The following is a 19,691-nucleotide window of genomic DNA, read 5'->3' as shown; positions in this document are numbered from 1 at the left end:
GACAATGAGATCCTGTCCACTCCTGGCCTTTGATACGGATGTAATAATTGCACGATCATTATCGCCTGATGGGCTCACACGCAACAGGACAAACGCTTTGTATCTGCGAAACTACTCGATGTACTTCGTATATTGTATATTCTACGTATGCAGTGTAGATTGGCCCACAAAAAAAAAAAAAAAAGAGAGAGAGAGAGAGATTTAAGATGTATTCATCTCTGCTCTGTCATTACAGTAAATTTTCATGCCAGCAAAGATTAAAAAATCTATGCCAAGCGCAAATTCTTAACTCCCAAGTGGTTAAACATGGTCCAGATTGCGGTTCTGTACGTGTATATTATTTGTTGGCTAACATATACTACTTGTAGCATACCAAAACAGTGCCAAGCCATCACCAACCCAACAAGATTTTGACAAATTGAGGCATCGAAAAACAAATTCATGTCCTCTCGTCACGATCCACCGATTAAATTGCAACAAGAATTAAGAAGTGCCGTCCTTTTGTGCTATGATATTTGTATCGTTTGATTTCTCTTCTTTTCGGAAACCGACTACGAAGTTGCAAGAGCATTTGATAAACTCTCAATTTTAGTAGTAGCTGTGCCTGTGAAGATTGCCAAAATTTAGGCCCGGTTTGATAAATGAATTTGTTGAATGTTTGTCTAAAACTTTATTATAATTTATTATAAAATTGTAGAAAAATTTTTAACGTGTATAAATTTATGGATATTTTGAAGTGTATAATTTTAAAATTTTAAAATTTTTTTTGGAATTCTTATAGCTAAAGTTTTTAAAAAACTTATGGCAAACAAACTTGACCAATAACTTGCTTGCAAACAAACAAGGCCTTACTTTCAAAAGTCTCACCCAAGTCCTTAAAAGTTGTTGATCTGAAATATTACTAATATCCTTGAAAAAGGTAACAATTAAAAAAAAAAATCAAAGATGAGCAAATCAAAACAATTGTTTCGCCCTTAAAATAATTTACAATTAACTGAGGCTAAGAGAATTCTCAACTACGGATAACCACGTTGAGATCGGTCGGTCTACTTTTATTTTTTTTGTCAAAACAATAGGTAACTTTTATAGATTTGTAAAGTTGTACATTTACGAGCAAAGACTCGAAAGAGTTATACAATCAATATACTTGAACACTGGAAAATAAAAAATGAGCTAATTACAAAAATGTGCTCCTCATCTTGTATTATGTCTACGGCATATCATATCAGCTAATTCTGGGCCTGTTTGGAATCTTGGTTTTTTACCAAATTTGTATAAAACTAGTTTTTTAACAACTTTTACTACAGGAATCCCAAAAAACTAATCAAAGTTTTTAACTTACACACTTCAAAAATACACAAAAAACTTTCCCTTCAACTTTTCTTCTTTTTCCTCCCCCACCTAACCCACCACGTCCTCCGTCGCCGGCCACCACCTTCACCACCGCTGCCGACGCCGGTCACTATTCCGGCAGCCAGTTCCGGCCTCCATCTTTTTTTTTTCTCTCTCTTCCTCACCTGCTCTGCTCCTCTCCTCTCCCCTTTGACCGATCTGTTGGTGCTCTTTTTCTTTTTTTTTCCTTTCTCCCCCCCCTCCCCCCCTCCCCTCTTCGCCTCTGCCTCCCCCTTTGACCAATCAGGTTGCTCGACCAGATTGCAAAGGGGAGCGGGAAGGGGAGGGGTGGCGGAAAGGGAGAGGGGAAGAGAAAAAAAGCAAAAAAAAAAAAAAGGAGGGTGGCGGGGGAAGGAAGGGGAAGGGAGAGGGGAGAAGAGGGATGGCGGGGGAAGGAAAGGGAGAGGGGAAGAGAAAAAAAGCAAAAAAAAAAAAAAGAATCACCTGCTAGTTGCTGCCATGGAAGTCTCGGGAGAGGGAACAAGGGAGGGAGAAGAAGCGGGAAGGGAGGAAGGAAAACAAAAAGAAAGAAAGAAAAAAAAAAGAAAAAGAAAGAAAGAAAAGGAAAAGGAAAAAAAAAAAATCATCTTACAAACACCCAAAGTTTTTCTTACAAAAATTTTTCTACAACTTCTACAGTGATCTACAGTAAAATTTTATATAAACATCCAAAAAACTCACCTACCAAACAGGCCCTCTATTATAAAAATGGAATTGACCCTCGTCATCCGCACAGATCATAGCCAGAAACATCCCGTCCACGCTAGCAGGAAATTTTATCAATGCCAAGGCGATTATATATGATTCACTCACGCTCGCTCGCTCGCAAGTTGAAGTGTTGGACTTGGACTTTTGTTTTTGCATGCGACGACGTCGACTTGAGTTCGAATAGCGTTATGGTCCTAGCTTAAAGCTAAGCTAGCCGTCTATTGTCCCCTTCTCGCCTTTTTGTTTATTGATAACTAAAAAAAAAAAAGCTACTCCTGTCGTTTTTGTGGAAGCGGATAGATACTTTTTTTTTTTTAATTCTTTATTTGCATATAAATCAATCTTGTTTCATCAACCATGACGATGGTAGTAATTGCTTGCTTCCACTTCATATTCACTTTTCAGCGCGTGACTGCACCATCGGTTTACATTCACCCAAATCATTCTTTATTTCTGTTGCTGTTGTTGTTGTTGTTGTTTTTTTTTTTAAGGTCAATGAACGGGCGTGGTTTCTTTTGCTCAGGCCAATTAAAGACATGGATAATTCCAGAAACCTCCCCGAGGTTTCTCACAGTTTCACTGCTCTCCCTTTAGATTTTAAAAACATTCCTTAAAACTAATATTCTTGTACAAATTAATCCAATTCAAAAAAAAAATCAACAATAAAAAATGATTTCAAGAGTGAGAAGAATATTTCATACCAAATGTACCCCTCAACTTATTACTAGTTGGTTGATTTAGAATCAAAAGGAAACATTAGTTAAAAATAAAAAATAAAGACTAAACTCTAGCATGAGTACAATAAAGTTTAGTAACAATGACTATTTTCCATAGAGTTGCATAAAATAGCAACATCAAAGTATTGGAGACGAAAATTTGTTAATTTGGAGTCAAGATTTACACATAAAATTCCTAAACTCTTAATAATATAATTGAAAGATTTTGAACAAGAATTGAACAAAACAAAGTGTGGCATTTTCAGGAAAAAAAAACATCACAATAGATTGCTAATGATAAAAAATATATATATAATATGTTAAAAATATGTTATATTTTTTGAATTATTTCTTTAAATTATGGGATCCATTATTTCACATGATTAACAAGAAATTTCCATCATTTGTAATTAAAAAAATAACAACTCTCAAGCAATGTTTGAATTAATAGAAATGGTACGATTTTAATGGAAAAGCAAATAAATCAATGGAAACATTTGTTTCTAACCATCTTGTTTGGATTACGTATACAAATAAAAGAAAAAAACAAATATTTTGAAAAAGAAAGGAAAGAATAGATTATGTGCAGTTACATTTTATCTATAACCTAATAAAATCTAATTGTCAACATATTTTAATACTTTGCCCTATTTTTGAGTATTTTCATATACATCTTGTTATTATTATGAAAAATTTATGAAACAATAATATCTTAATAGGAGTTTTAATCTTTTTTAGGAGAAAGAAATTACAAGAACTACTAAAATATAAACAATAATTTTAAAATGTTAACAATTATTGCTATAAAATTTAGTATTCAAGATTTTCAAAATTTTTATTTTCCAAATCATGGTTAATTTAGTATAAGTGACTCAATTGTTTATCTCCCTATAAAGTACGCAATATTTCCTAAGTTTGTAAGGATAATGAAGTCATTTGACTATCTACGAGTTAAGCATTAGGTTCCAAATAGCTTATAGGGGAGGTAAGTGATGTTTTCAAACTATCAAAGGAGGGCAGTGAAATTATTAAAAACCTCAAGGGAGGAATAAGGCCTTTTGCTGTGCTCAGTTCATCACCTCTCTGTTTTTATTTTTATTTTTATTTTTTTTAAAGCCAACTGTGACTATCCTGCCCAAAAGAAGTCCAACTAGATTTGGGAATGAGAATTTAAACAATCAAATACCATGCAATGTTGAGGATTGCGTTTCTTTGAAAGGGGTTCATACCGAAAAATTATAACGCCCTCCTTTGTACCGAAAAAAAGAAAGGGGTTCATACCTTGGTTGGTGAAGTAATTACCTTTTATAATCAGATTATAACAAATTTAAAACTTTAAATTTCAAATTACTATCATAATTAAGACAAACATATTGAAGAAATAGTATGTCAAAATATTTTCATTCTTTTGACTGCACTATAGAATGGAATTGAGGGCTCGTTTGGAGCTGTAGCAGCTTATTAACAAGTATTTTTTCTAATAAAGTTTTCAATAAAAATACTTATCAAATGTTTAAGTGCTTTTAAATACATTGTTTAGAAATATAGTTCAATAAGTACTTATTATATTAGATAATGTGTAATTTGAAAGTTTTTAAATGTATCTATCTCTTTATTTAGTTCATAATATAGGATAAAAGGATTAAATTTAATATTTTATTTTTTAAATTGCAAAAGCTAATCCAAAGCACCAAATTTGAGTTTTTGCTTAAAATATTTTTAACACCAAAAACTCCACTCCTAATTTTATAGAATATTGTTCACTAAATGTCTTAAAAGTACTTTTAACATCTAAAATTGCTTTTTTACTAAAAGTACTGCGATTCCAAATGGAACCTAAGAGATAGTTCAAACAGCTTTTGAAGGTTCGCAAACCACAAAAATTTTATGGAGTATCTTACCTATTTAATAACTAACTTATTTAAGATAAATCTAATTAAATCTCAAGTTGTAATATCAATTTCAAAAAAAAAAAAAAACGAGGGAAGAAGCTTTCAATAAATATCTATGACTCCAAAGTGAAATTTGTTATTTTCGTTACTAGTTGCAAGATTTGAATGATCTGGCAAAACATAAGATATAAAAACTTAAATAAACGGATAAGAAGAGAGTAGGACTCGAGTTGACTGTCTCAAACTACCACAACAGAGAAAAATATTGAGGATCGTATATTTGCTTATTTCTTTAGGAGTTTAATATTCATTTCCAGCACAACCAACCCATAATATGAGGTGAAAATTGTCTTTATTTAGTATTTAACATTTTTTTTTGGCGTAAACCGATACAGCTAAATCACTCAGGCGCGTGGACGTTTCAACCGCTGCATTATATATAAATTAGTCCTCCTCCTAATAATATCCATACAAATTGACAGGTGGGTTTGCCGGGAACTACTTGAGTACGAATCCCAAGCCAAGCACCACTCTTCTTCAAGCGCTCCGACAATCGACGACTCTGAACTCCCTCTGGGCATTAACCCTTACCGAGTGATTTTCCGAGTTGACTCCGAGTCTCTAGGGTTAGTTGATGACCCAGTCCCATCCCTTATGGAGGTCGAAGCTCACGCACTCTCTTCCTTTGATCTCAACTCCTCCCCTGATAATTTTCCTTTTACTACCACCGCTGCCCGTGAGCCTCCGGAGCTCCGAAATTCTCAGCCCTTCCGGAGCTCCGAACTTCTTGGTTACTCCGAATCCGATCATGCTCCCGTACGCGAGGATTTAGGATCTCCTGTCGCCGCAGGTGGTAAATGCCAAGACGTTGGTGGCAGTGACCTTATGGCTCCCGTTTTTTCAACTCTAGACTCCGCTTCTCCGCTGGCCAATGCATTGGCCGGAGAGGAGCCTCTCCCGGAGAAGATGGGAAGATGTCCTTCGCGTGCGGCGATGAAGCTGCAGAAGGTTTACAGGAGCTATCGTACCCGACGCATGTTAGCTGACTGCGCCGTGGTTGCCGAAGAGCTCTGGTAGATTATCACAGTGATTTTTTTTTTCATTTCATTTATGAAGTAGTAAAATATATTTGCTGGAAAACTGCGATTCCGCACTTATTTATGGTCCCATCTGTTTCTCAGTATTTTTTTTTTTTTTGCTTCCAAAGTAATAGAATGCGTTATCTGCGTTTGAATTTGTAGGTGGCAGGCGTTAGATTTTGCTCGATTGAACCACAGCACGGTATCTTTCTTCAATTTTTCGAAACCGGAGTCGGCTGCGTCGCGGTGGAATCGGGTCAGCTTAAATGCTTCCAAGGTAAAAGTGGTAAACTGGTAATAATAATTGTTTACTAGAAAGTGATCTGAGAATTAATTAATAATTACCACTGTATATACTTTGAGGATTACAAATATCCGTGTAATAGTAGGAGCTAATTACATATAAATGGTGATCATTAGTTCGAAAAGTCGGCTATAATTGGAGTTTTAACATTTGTGGTTAGGTGGGTAAAGGCTTGTCTAAGGACGCCAAGGCACAGAAATTAGCTTTTCAACACTGGATTGAGGCTGTAAGTTACTGTTCCTTCCTTCCCTTTACAACTGTGTTCTCTAAAATAATCCCACCTTTAAACTGTGACCTCTGCTTGCGGGGTGTGACCGTGTGAGTCTGATTTACCAAGTCTAATTTAGACGTAAAATGTGTTTGAGCCAATGGTTATGCTTTAATATTGATTCCGTGTAATTTGACATCTAGATTGACCCCCGGCACCGATATGGGCATAGTTTGCATCTATATTACGAAGAGTGGTGTAAAGGTGATGCTGGTCAACCCTTCTTTTTTTGGTAAGAGAACTGGGATTAGGCTTTTAATTTTTTTTCTGATTTTCACCATTTATTCAGTATGTATTCGGTCATACATGATGGCTATAATTTGTCGCTATGGCATTTGGATATTTAGTGTGTGATTAGCCAAGCAACATGCAACTGTTGGAAAAAGAACCTCAGCGCACCGAGGGCGTGGCAAGAATAGTTCAATATGTGTCATGAAACTTGCCTGGTTCCCTCTTCATATTCTTGCTTAGAACTGTAACAGAGGAATAAACTGTTTGCCATGCGTGGATAAGAGTTACAAGAGTCTCCCAACATGACTGTTGAGATAAAATTCTCAGTTTATACCAATAACAACATCGACAAGATTTTGTAGTCTGCAAGTTTCATAGGTCCATTGTACACTTATCAAAAATTGTGGTACTAGTGAAGAGTGATGATAATGTTAAAAGTCAGAAGTTCCACTGCAAATGCAAATCTAAATTATGCACTGTTGTGCTACTGTTTTAATTCCTCAAATTTCTGATATGTGTTCCAATAAAAACAAAACTGAGTGTTGAAAGCTTTGGATATCCATTTCCCTTGTGCAGGTTGGATCTTGGAGATGGCAAAGAGGTCGATCTCACAGCATGCCCACGCTCCAAGCTTCGTAAACAGCATATTAAGTATCTTGGACCAGTAAGTGGTTGAAAAAAAATGTTTATGTTCAATCTGTTTTTTTAGTATGTCATTAGTTCCAAACTATATTTGCATGTTGTAATCAAAAGTGGGATACTTTTGAACTGATATCTTGCAACTTGAACACTTGCAATATAGGAGTAGTATTTTTTGATGTTCTTTCTCCAAATTGTTCAAATATTTTCAACAGTTTCTTAAACTGGATTTTTTTTAAAAAAATGTTGTTGCTATCAGAAAGAAAGAGAGCATTATGAATATTTGGTCATTGAGGGGAAAATTTTGCATGAACAATCTGGGAAACCTCTTGACACAACAGAAGGTTCACCAGGAGCAAAATGGATCTTTGTGATGAGCACCTCTAAGAGACTCTACGCTGGTGAGGTGAGAATTAAGCCTTAAAATCAAAACTACTAATTCCTTTGATGATGTGCTCTCAAACTTCCATGTCAGTCTGTTTAATCTTGTACTGTTAATGCTGCAGAAAAAGAAAGGAACCTTCCATCATTCCAGCTTTCTTGCGGGAGGCGTTACTTTGGCTGCTGGGAGGCTGGTGGTAATTGATGGAACACTTCAGGTACAGTATTTTTCATACTTCAACCTGAAATTTTATGTTGGGGTCTGGTAGTTCCGTTTGTGGACATTAACAGGCATTTAAGGTAATTATTCATAAATGATATGATTTGAAGTATTCTTACCTTGAAACTATAAACTGGCATACCTACAAGAGTGTGGGATAAATTGATGCATTTACCTTTCTTCAAGAAAACAGACAATGAGTTGCCAGCGTATTGTTCAGAAAATTTTATTTCTAGGTTGCGTGATATGGATTTATTGTCTCGTATTAGAGGAGTGGTTTGACTTTCGTCCAGCTTGATATTGACTTGTTCTTTCAGTCAAACCCACAGTAAGCGGTTGTGGTGTCTTACTATAAGTTGTCTGATACTTTTTTCACATAGCATCTGATCTGACTTGATTACAATTGTTCATTTTTGCAGTCTATATCGCCATACAGTGGACACTATCGACCCACTGATGATAGCTTTGATACTTTCTTAGAATTTCTGAAGGCACACGGAGTCAATCTGGATGAAGTTGAGGTATCTCATTTGCTTTGCTTGTTTTGCTAAGTTCTTCTTGTCAGAATAATTTGTTCAATCTACTCCAAAAGGAATTTGCACCAAGTATTCGACAGGCTAGACAGATGTGAGAGAATTCAAGATATCGATTCTTTACTTAACTCTGCCATGTTAGATGTTCCACCAATCCAGTAGCTCTACCTTAGATTCGTCATGCGCATTTGGAGCTTTCTTTGGTTATGATCTCCATATAGAACTTACAATGTTTTGCTTTGAAAATTGTGTGTTTAGATGAGTAAAGCAAATGAAGATTATGAGAATTTTGGAGAAGCGAAAACGACAAAAGATGAATCAACTTCTGAAGTTTCAACAGTTTCCGATTCCTGCGAAACTAATGCTCCAGATGAAGGGGCCGTGGAAACAATTGAAGCTCCAAAACTTGAAATTAACGTCAACTATCGGAGGACTCTCTCTGGTGGGCTTCAGAGCCCAAAAGCAGAGGTGCCCAAGACGTCAATATTGCAAAGGATCAACTCAAAGAAGGCTGCAAGGTCTTACCAACTGGGGAAACAACTCTCTCTGAAATGGTCGACCGGTGCTGGGCCTAGAATTGGTTGTATTGCTGACTACCCTATAGAGCTGAGGATACAGGCCTTAGAGTTCACTAATCTCTCACCAAGACTGTCGTCTACATCTGCTACACCCATTTGGGGTACTCTTCCTTCGCCGATTAGATTGCCTTCGCAAGAACTCACTAACGGTGATTTGAAGTTGTCCGGCATCTGAGTTTATCTAGATTGCTTGTACCAGCAGGATGCCGTTGTCATATTACCTGTGCTATCGTTCCCCTGTAAAATGACGAAAAAATGTTCTACAACCGGAACGCCGTCGTACTGCTTATTCTCATATGTTCTAGCATTGTACTTTTTTTTTGTTTTTCCACAGTTTTTGTGGAAAACGTGTCAGCAAATAAAAGAAGCCACGTAGGTGCCTCATAAGCAAATCCCATAAGGGTCGAGACACTGAATACTCACCCCCGCCCCAAAGCTCCCCAAAAAAAAAAAAGAAAAAAAAGAGGAGGACCTAATCAGCAATGGCTGGTTGGGGCCCGTGCCAACACCCTCCAGTCCACAGACTCCACACATGAAACAGCTAACGTGGGCAATGGGTAACGCGTGGCGGCAGCACAAATCGGCGCCTGGGACTTGGAAAGTGCTGCGAGGAGGCGGCGTGTAAAACGACTATTGGGATTTGATACAAAAGGCAGAAAGAGACCAAAAACTCCCTACCAGAAGAGATGAAAATGGGGAACACCTCTTGACGACGGAGGAGGAAATATTCCTTATTAAAGAAATGCCCATGGTGATCATTTGTGGTCGTAACAGGATTCGGAGGAGAAAATGATCATGTTCGGAGGAGAAGCTTCGGCGGCTTTAGCTCGCCAACAAACCGGAATCCCCGCCAGTGATCAACTATGGGTCTTCTTCATTCCCACCTTAAATACCATCACAGCCGCCCTCTACCTGTGATTTACCTCCTTATCTTTCTCAAGTTCTACTTTTATATTTAGTGTGGTTCACTTGGATACTACTCTGTTTGGATTAAATGCTTTTGTTCACTACTACTAGTCTATTACATTTATTGATTTGTAATGCTAGACCGCTACTAGCTAACAGTAACATGAAATTTTATTTAAGAATTAATGTTATATACACTATTAATGTAAACAATATCACTATTACATTCGATATATGACACGTGCAAAATTTGAATATAAAATTTACACGTGCAAAATTTGAATATAAAATTTACTGATACGTCATATATCTAATCTAATCGTGATACTATATACATTGATAATGTAAATAAAATTTATTCCTTACTTAATTAATGTATTGTTTGCTACGTATACTATTACTGCGAATACATAAGGTGCAATGCGATTTTTTATAGCTGATAATTAGGGTTGGGCACCCGCCCCGTGGAGAGGTGATGGGACGGGGAAGGGGCGGGGCGGGGGCATTTTTCTCTGTTAAAAAATGGGGCGGAGAGCGGGGTAACATTAGAGGAACTTATCGTGATGGGATGGTTCTCATGCAGCTTGAAATGTATTAATCGAAAAAGGAATTCGGAGGCACCAACTTCATCTTCTCGAAATTTGGTTAAGTACAGCAAAAAGAATATTCATAAGGAGCAGTCATTTCTTTCTTTTTTTTAACCCTTTTTCTTCAACACGGACGTTTAATCCATAATCAAATTAAATACCAACTGAAATTCCCTAAACTGGTGGCCGGTATATTAAGATAGGACTCTTGACATTGTGCCTACAGTTACTCCACACAAGTGATGCTGACATTAACCATGACTTTCGCCGAACAAAATTCCCCTTCACCATCACTTTGAAAGACCTTTTCTGGTGTTGCTTGGTGAAAGACAGGACCTTTGGAACAACTGTGACAGACAGAACCTTAGGCGACTTAACCTTTGCTCTGTATACTGTTTTACCTTCCCCAACATACGTCACCGTGCGGTAGAAAATTGCAGAAATGTTGGTATTGTTCGACGTAGGATCCACCAGTTGCAAGTGCATGGAAGGGTAGTTCAGGCCATCAGTTCCTTTGGCAGGTGGGAAGCTTGAGCAGTTGCTTGTCCTGTCACCAGTAATTGCTGTAATGGCTGAGTCGTTGTATCCCTCTTTACAAAGAAAGCTTACGTAAGAGTTGACATCGAGGTCATAGACTAGCCCGGGATCCAATGCCTTTCTCGGGTTGATTTGGCCTGCACCGGAGGCTAATGCGAGACCTATTGGCTTGATCTTCATTGATTTTGCTGAGTACAATACGGAACACAGGCACGAACACGCAATTAGCAAGCTGAAGAAACGACTTGATTAGGAGTAATAAATCCAATATGGTCGATATAAGTTGCACGAGGCTAGAGCTTTAGGCAATATTAATAATTTAACCTAGATGATGGCCCATTTTTTTTTTTTTTTTTTATACAACATCCGACTCATTTCTTACCGGTAGTCATCAGAGCAGACTTGATAGCAGCAGGAGACCATTTGGGATGAAACGTCTTCACATAGGCGGCGGCTGCAGCAGCATGAGGACATGCCATTGATGTTCCTGACAAGATATTATATTCTACAATCCGTTTGTCGCTGGTATCACCAGTCAGGGAAACCAATTGGGAATAAGCAGCTAGTATGTCGAGTCCTGGTGCAGCAACATCAGGCTGTTCATCGAAAATTCATCAGACAGAGACAAAAGGAGAGCGAACGAGGATAAAAATTAAGGATCATTTTACCTTGAGAATGTTGAGCGCAATCACTTGTGGCCCTCTGGATGAAAAGGATGCAATGAATGGTGCCGTCATATTAACTGTTACTGCCTTGTCTATAACAGCTTTGGGGGCCCTGAATTGTCAAATTGCATGTTAATTAACACTTCTTGACATGCTATTGTATACCACGCCTGGTTCACCAATCTACATATATAGTTGGATAATCAATTGAAAAATGCGTAATAAACGTACTTGGTCGAATTGATGTAGTGATCAATCAGTTCGCCGTCGGTAAAATTTACAGTGGTTGCAGGTATCAAGTAAGCAAAAGCCATGTCTGTGTACTGATCCGCTGACATGATTACTCCGACTCCTCCCAATTCTTGAATGGTGGAGTCTTGGCCTCGTCCACGGCAGAATACTATGTTGCCTCTCACTTTACTCGCGCTTAGAGTGCCATAATCACAAGCACTGCAACAGAGCATGTGCAAATAAACGTGACCAATACTATCTGGGCATGTTGCAATCCACACAGCACAATTCAAACAGATATTTTCAGACCCATAACATTAATTACCTGACATTTCCATAATTCGCCGTGCTACTATTTGCTGCACGATCGCCGTTTGTTAAAGGATACATTTGTTTCTTGGGTGTGAAAGTGTTAATAGAAACTCCCTGCCAAAAAACCAAGCCAAAGACCTTCTGATACAGTACATCAAAAAGTATGTTTTTATGACCAAAAAGAAGGCAAATTTAAAGTCTTACAGATATTGTGTTTCCTTCACCCAACTTGACGGTCGATACAAATTGTCGATCTATGCTACTAGCAGCTACAGTCATGATCCATGGGGCGACATTCTCAACGGATTGCAAATCAGGCCCGGAATTTCCTGCAGAACAAGAAGTCAAGATTCCTCTCTTCAGAGCATGGAAGGATCCAATTGCCATTGGATCCTCGAAGAACCTTCTTGAAGGTCCTCCGATGGACACTGATATGATGTCCACGCCGTCAGCAATTGCAGCATCGAACCCTGCTAAGAGGTCCATGTCGTCGCATCCCACGCCCCAGCAGACTTTGTACATGGCAATACGGGCCGAAGGCACTCCTCCTCGTGCAGTCCCTTTGGCCAGGCCGAACAAGCTCGCATCTCGAACGGGTACGCCAGCAGCAGTCGAGGATGTATGGGTGCCATGTCCTACAAGATCCACTGGACTAATTGGCCCGTCCGAAGCACCTCCTCCCAGATTGAAGTATTGTGCGCCAATCACCTTTCTGTGCATGGGAAGAAAATGATCATCGCGATACTAATTAGTACAAATTTTGCTTAATCCTAGCTTTCAACACCAAAAAAAAAATCTTGATTTTCCGTTTATATGCACGATCATACGTATGTGCCGAGATGTGCAACTTGGGGAAATTTGAGTACAAGAATAAATTTGATTTGTTACAACATCTAGAAAAATTATTTTGCTGTTTTAGTTCTTTCACCAGTTCAACTGGCATCTTAGTCAAATTAATTGGGAATTCTTAGTAGCAATATTGTTTTTTCCCCCCTTTTCACGGACTTCTCTATGTTGAAGATTAATTAATGAGAAAGTAAACCATTAATCTCCATATTAAGTCCAGAATTTAATACCTTTCTTTACTAAAAATGTTCCAGTAATATGAAATTTGCAAAATCTAAAACAAACAAAGATGACGAACAGAAAGCTTGAGGTTGGAGAGAGAAGACAAAGTTTCAAATGGTTAAAAAATGTTATAAATACAATTAAAAGATATGTACAAAACATAGTTTCATATTTCGAGTGTCATGTCATGCAAAAAAATTGTTTTGGACCGCGTATGCGTGCCAAGGAGAATGAAGTACTCCGTGCATAACGATCTCAAAGTACTAGTAAGACATATATGGTCATACAGTTCATTGCATTTTTTTTTCCTTTTTTCTTTTCCTTTTCTGGAGAGGGGAAAGAGTTACCTGTTACATCCAGTGAAGTTAGCACCCTTGGCGCATTTGCCCTTCCATTTTGGAGGTGGAGGACCGTAGCCTTCATCGTTGAAACTTGGTGACTTAATCCATATTCCTGCAATCATGAAAGTACATATTAATTTATTGAAAACTTTAATTTATGGACAAAAACGTCAGAATTACTAACCAATTAATTATCTACATTTCCTAACCTGTATCCAGGACAGCAACTATGGTATCGCTCTCTACTTGATGGTTTCTTTCAACCGTCTCCGGCATTCCAATGAAATCCCACGATCTTGTGGTTCGAAGCTTTTGTACAGTGTTAGGAAACACTGAAACGACGCCCTTTTTCTCTGCATTAATGTTGCAGAATCAACATTTTGCATCACATCAGCGATTAACTTGAAGAAAACATAAATTATTAGTACTGAAATTGATGACCGGAAGCAGCTGATTCCATGCATAAACTTACGCGATAAGCTCTTAGCTTCATGAGGCAACAGTCTTGCCACAAACCCGTTAAAGCTTCGTCCGTAGCTGTGTATCTTTGATTCTCTAGCTATCCTTTCACTGAGAGTTGAACGAACAAATCAAAAAGATTAGAGGACAGTTTGTTTTCCATCCCATTTCATACCCTAGCTAACTAAATAAATTCTTCTACAATTAAAGATGACAAATTGTGTTGACCTTAAACATGCAAGAGATGAAAACGCTGTGTAATTAATGTTAGGGTGATTACTTTCCAATTGTTTCTTGCAGAAGATTGTGGTGTTCATCCACTGTAGATATCCCCTCCTCCAGCAGTTCTCCCATGTACACGATGTATGTCTGTGGATCAAGAAAATCGTTACGTTCAACAAGATAAAAGAAAAGGACTACTACGTACGTTAGCCTACAGGATCTATAGGCAGCACTTATATTAGCAGTCTCCAATCACATGAGGATGAGATACTACTAAAAGTTGTCACAAATTTCAGAAACGGAAGAATGAACTTTTTATTTCATCTTAGAGCATCATTGGGTGGTGAAGTTTAAAATCACTTTCATATGAAACAGAACTACATTTTATTTATTCATTTATTTTGTGAGGGATTCCTTTTCTTTTTTTTTTTTGTGAAAATGAAGGCATAATGTTGTTGCAGCCAGCTCTATGTGGCACATGAAAAGCCCAAACAAGTAAGATGTACCTTTCTTTCATTGTCATTGGCTCCATTAATGAATGTAGCTAGCGAGAGATAACAGAAACATAATAATAGTACGTTGTTTGAGTTCATCTTCGCAGCCTATGCAAGACAAGAACTTTCTGCTGTCCTATTTCTTCTATCTCTCGTTTGATCGATTCGGAAGAGCATGTGGCTATAAGTAGTTGGTCACAGGAGGACAATTCAAAACTTCAACATGCAAGAGATGGAGAGTGGTAGATTTGACCAAGGAGCAAAGAATGCAAGAACCAGAATTTGGTGGCTCCAATTAAGGATCTTCTTGAGTGACTAGATCCCTTCCCTTAGTGACTTGGACAATGTTTTCGGAAACTCCATGACTTCTTCTTTTTGTGGATAGTGTTGTCTTTAATTCTATGCATAATATTTCAGAATTTCATGTAATATCAACCTAAAATAATTTCTTCGTCTGGTTGTCTTGGGACATTGACGAAGTCCTAAAACATTGTAATATAGTGGCAAAAATGCACGTGCTATGCATGTATAAAACATATTTTTCAGTTTTTAATAAATCTTGATTTTCATTAATTTCATTCCTATCAAAGTGCATTATACATCATTATTCTGTAAATATAAAAAGTTTAAACAAAGATGCATATTGACACATAAAAAACATTAATCTCTTAGAAACAAATAATGAATTGTAGCTTTTAATAGTCATTTAGGTTAAGTATCATATATTGAAGCTACATACTAAGTATAAATAGATGATGTAATTCACAAAGCGGAGTCATTTATTTGGAGATTTTGCATTATCGTCAAAACTGAGATATAATTCAAAGTTCAAACTAATGCCAAATACCGAACCATGTGGCATCTTGATCATCTTAAAATTGATCGATTTAGGAAATAAAAATAGGATTTAACAAAGTTGAATACTCAACAATCACTTAATTAATTTTACACTATGTAAAAATATAACTTATTTTAATTTTACACTATGTAGAAACAAAATTTATTTCTCTATATATTAAATTTTTTTTGTCATTTAATTTAAAAAGCTGAACTTTAGCCTTGCAATTCTTGTTGGAGTTGTAACAAATGACTCTAAAACTTTGGTAACACAAAAGGAGATTATGGATACATCAAAGCAAAAAAAAAAAGAAAAAAAGAAGGAAGTGGTCGTGATAAACAAAAATTCAAGTCATCTTTGTCAATCATTTGCATACCTAATACTATGTTTTTTTTGTTCATGTTATCTAATTAAGATTAATATAGGTAGCTATTTCTTAGACCAAAAGAAGAAAACCTGAATATAAAGTCAAAAAATGGAATAAAGGCATGATTTTAGATGCAATGAATTTCAATTAATTAATATGGGTATAATGGAAATAAAAAATGGATCTAGGTTGGTAAAAATAAGTTATCAGGGTGGAAAGATGACAATTTCATGCTCTTTAAATTTAGGCAAATTATAATTTCATCTTTTCACGCTCTTTAATCTAGGTTGATGATAATTTTATTCCAAATTTCATCTCGTTCACTTCGTATCGAACTAAAAAGATCCACACATAACAAGTAAATGTCCTCAATTTGGGAGTGGAAATTTAAGTGCAGTGTTGTAAGTTTGGGAAAGAAAGCGAGATAAAGAAATGCTTTAATGAGATAAACAAGTGAAGGGAAGAGAAGTTTGGTATGCTAAAAAAAGATTCAAACCGTTTTTTCTCAATCATATACATACCTATTATGTGTTTTGCCTTAATTTCTAATTAGTTAAGATTGAAACTTGTAATTAGGAGGCACAGTTTTACGTCCCCTGCATCTTGTACATTTTTGTAAGACTTAATTAAACACAAGTTAATTGAAAAAAAAAATCTAATAATTTTCTAAACTGAAAAAAGAAATCGAATGAAAAGTCAAAGAGGATAAAATTAAAAGGCGCAGGCAATGCATATCAATCAACTCATAAAGGTAATAAGAAGTGTTAAGAATACAATCCCTAACAGTATAGTGGACCAATTATTATATTGTGATTCATATAATTGAACTCTAGAATATACAATACACATGTAGTAGCGTACGCAGTACAAGCAACTAATTAATTCTTCATAAAATTTGTACGCGCATCGTATCAGTTGTAAACAATGTTTTTGAAAATCGGACCGGACCGGCCGGTTCGACCGGTTGAACCGCGAACCGGCCATGGCACCGGTCCGGTTCTATACCATTGTTGACTTTGCCAGAAAATCGGTCAAAACCCGGTTGAACCTTGAAAACTGTCGAACCAGATTGAACCGACGGTTTTCCGGTTTTTAACTTTCCCTTTTTTTTTTAAAAAAAGTTTTGCAAAATGCAGCTATCAAAATTCGAACTCAAGACATTTGTAATAGAAAATCAATGTATCAACCGTTGCACCATCACATCTTATTAATTTTTTTGATAACTTATTTATATAAAACAAACATTCAAATTTCTTTTTTTATTTTTCTTGTAAAATCTCATTCTCTCATGGTTCTTTCTTTTTAATCTTCAACTCTCTCTCTGTCTCTCTCTCTATCCTCTTTTCTTTTATCACTCCCTTTTTATCAAATCTCTTTATTTTTAATTTATTGATGTTTTCTTCCATCTTTTAATTTTATTTTTGTCCATTAAACTGAAAAAAGTTAAAAAAGAATTATTTTTCTTTAACCCAAATTATTTAATGCCACAACCACTCACTTTTATCTCATTTTTTGTTTCTTATCAAGTATACATTTCTATTTTCGATTCTCTTGACTTCCTTTGAATTTCAAATTTTCTTTTTTATTGCAATCTCTAAATCCCAAAACGTAAATTAAAATTTAAGTTAACAATGTCTAAATTCTCATAGACGTGAATTTTGTATAATTTGAAAATATTGTGATATTTTTGAGTTGGATTTAGATATAATTGAAATTGAGATGAAATTTATTGTTTTAACTTATAATTTAAAAAATTATTTTTAAAAATCCAAGTTATTAAAAAATAGTAAACTTTTCATCATATAAAGTATTAAATTAGTCCATTACATATCTTAATTTGTGCATATATATATTTATATAAATTATTTTTTAAAAAATTCATTGAACCGGGGTTGAACCGGTCTGACCGGTTGAACCTCGACCCTTTCACTTCAGCAGTTCAATTAATGGTCCGATTTTTAAAACATTGGTTGTAAATTGAGGATGGTCACCTCGGATAGCTTCAAGCCCGAGGTTATATCATCTCGTCCGTCACACGGACCGAGAAGATGTCCTTTGGCCGTGACTCCCGCCCCCGACCTCGGCCACATTTCAGGTCTACATCCCGGACGACCTTAATGTTTTAGGCATTTGTCTCGGCTGCATGCGGATGATGTCAACCTACTTGATAGCCCACTGAAAGCCATTGCTTTATCTGAAAAGCTACTGTTGCTCTTAATGGCGGCCGCACAGCGCAGCCTGTCAAGAAGTCCAGACTGCTATTGTGTCAGGGACAGACCTCCAGGTACAGAACAGAGCCGTAACCGTCAGGACGTGGGACCCGCTAGCACGAACCCATCGTCCTGTCCTGCCCACTCCCACTCTATAAATACCTTATGTTCACTCCTCACAAGTAAGACTACTGTTGCACTCATACTGTTCATTACTCTTTCTCTCTCTATACTAACTTGACCGTCGAAGTGATTTCAGGGGACAAAGCCCCGCCTTTCACTTCGAAATAGCCCTCCTGTCTATAAATTTCACTTCAACAAGAGAGGGAACTGGATTAGATCAGCTCGACTATCTAACCAGAAATCACCTTTTCAATTGGCGCCGTCTGTAGGAACGTAATACTCTTAAGATGAGACCTACGCGATCTAGGAGTAGAAGAGTTTCCTTTACTGGACCTGAGCCCAGCTCCACTGCTCAGCAAGACCGTGTATCTGAAGAGCAAGAGTCCCCAAGGGCCCCGCCCACAAACGAAGACGCCATCGCCCGGATGGCCGAGTTTGTGGCAGAAAATTTCAACATTTTTTTGGAACTCAGTAGGTACTTCAAACGGCAGGGGAAGGAAAAAGCTGAATCTTTCAAAAGGAGATCAGCCAAGTCCCTTGAGATGACCTCCGGAGAAGACTCTGATGACGGGCATCCTGTCCGGAGCACCTCGAAATGCATTTCCTCCAAAGCCACCTCTAGAATCGCGTCCATTTCCAAGGCGTTTTCCCGGGACTTGCTGGGAAGGCGAGCTGAGACGCCCCTCGGAAGCCCAAGGGGTTGGCAGCCGACTACATGAGGGCTCCGCCCTTTATCGATGACATTAATGGGGAAATGGTTCCCCCCAACTTCAAACTCCCAGTGTTGGAGTCCTACGATGGCCGAGGTGATCCCGAGGATCACCTCTGCGCTTTCATCTCTGCATTTCGGCTGTACTGCGTCCTCGACGCCATGATCTGCCGAGCCTTCCCTATCTTACTGCAGGGTACTGCACGAAAATGGTTTTGGAGCTTGGAACCTATGAGCATTACCTCGCTGGACGAGTTGGTTGATAGGTTCATCCACCGCTTCGTATCGTCTCGCCCAATTACGAAAACCTCGGCCTACCTACTGAACATACAACAGGCTCCCGGGGAGTCTCTGCGTTTATACGTGCAGAGGTTCAACGAAGAAAACGTGCAGATACCTGACCAAAACGAGCAGGTAACCATAGCTGCCTTCACCAACGGGTTGATCATGGGAACGTTCCACACCGAAATTCATTGGGACTACCCGCGGACACTTCGGGAACTCTGGGAAAGGGTGGATCGAGATATCCCAAGTGAGGACCTGAATCGCATGAAACGGGAAGCCCAAGCAGCCCGCACTGGGCAAGAGTCCCGAAGGAAGAAAGAAACCGGCCGAGTCGAACAGGACCCCAGCGGCTTGTTGAACCCATTCCGAGATCGTCGGAGCGTTTTTTAAAGAATT

The 19,691-nt window shown here is 37.6% G+C and overlaps 2 protein-coding genes across 2 annotated transcripts; one reads left to right on the top strand and one right to left on the bottom strand.

Annotated features, from left to right (window-relative positions):
• Positions 1-5,190: 5,190 nt before the first annotated feature.
• On the top strand, positions 5,191-9,333 carry LOC113773326 (IQ domain-containing protein IQM3-like). The gene is made up of 9 exons (XM_027317945.1): positions 5,191-5,781; positions 5,950-6,064; positions 6,252-6,317; positions 6,503-6,591; positions 7,167-7,254; positions 7,489-7,635; positions 7,736-7,828; positions 8,250-8,351; positions 8,622-9,333. The coding sequence occupies exons 1-9, from the start codon at positions 5,363-5,365 to the stop codon at positions 9,114-9,116; spliced, it is 1,614 nt and encodes a 537-aa protein (XP_027173746.1). The 5' UTR covers positions 5,191-5,362; the 3' UTR covers positions 9,117-9,333.
• Positions 9,334-10,557: 1,224 nt separating this feature from the next.
• Positions 10,558-18,391, bottom strand: LOC113773431 (subtilisin-like protease SBT4.15). Its single transcript, XM_027318080.1, has 13 exons — positions 18,341-18,391; positions 18,133-18,223; positions 14,776-14,813; positions 14,328-14,416; positions 14,061-14,158; positions 13,798-13,941; positions 13,595-13,700; positions 12,384-12,891; positions 12,193-12,293; positions 11,868-12,086; positions 11,640-11,748; positions 11,354-11,567; positions 10,558-11,159 (listed from the first exon to the last, which is right to left on the bottom strand). Exons 1-13 carry the CDS (start codon positions 18,389-18,391, stop codon positions 10,609-10,611), a joined length of 2,319 nt encoding a protein of 772 aa, XP_027173881.1. The 3' UTR covers positions 10,558-10,608.
• Positions 18,392-19,691: the final 1,300 nt, after the last annotated feature.

Source organism: Coffea eugenioides, chromosome 6 (genome assembly GCF_003713205.1).
Source record: "Coffea eugenioides isolate CCC68of chromosome 6, Ceug_1.0, whole genome shotgun sequence".
NCBI lineage: Eukaryota > Viridiplantae > Streptophyta > Magnoliopsida > Gentianales > Rubiaceae > Coffea > Coffea eugenioides.
This window is presented reverse-complemented; position numbering and strand designations above follow the sequence as displayed.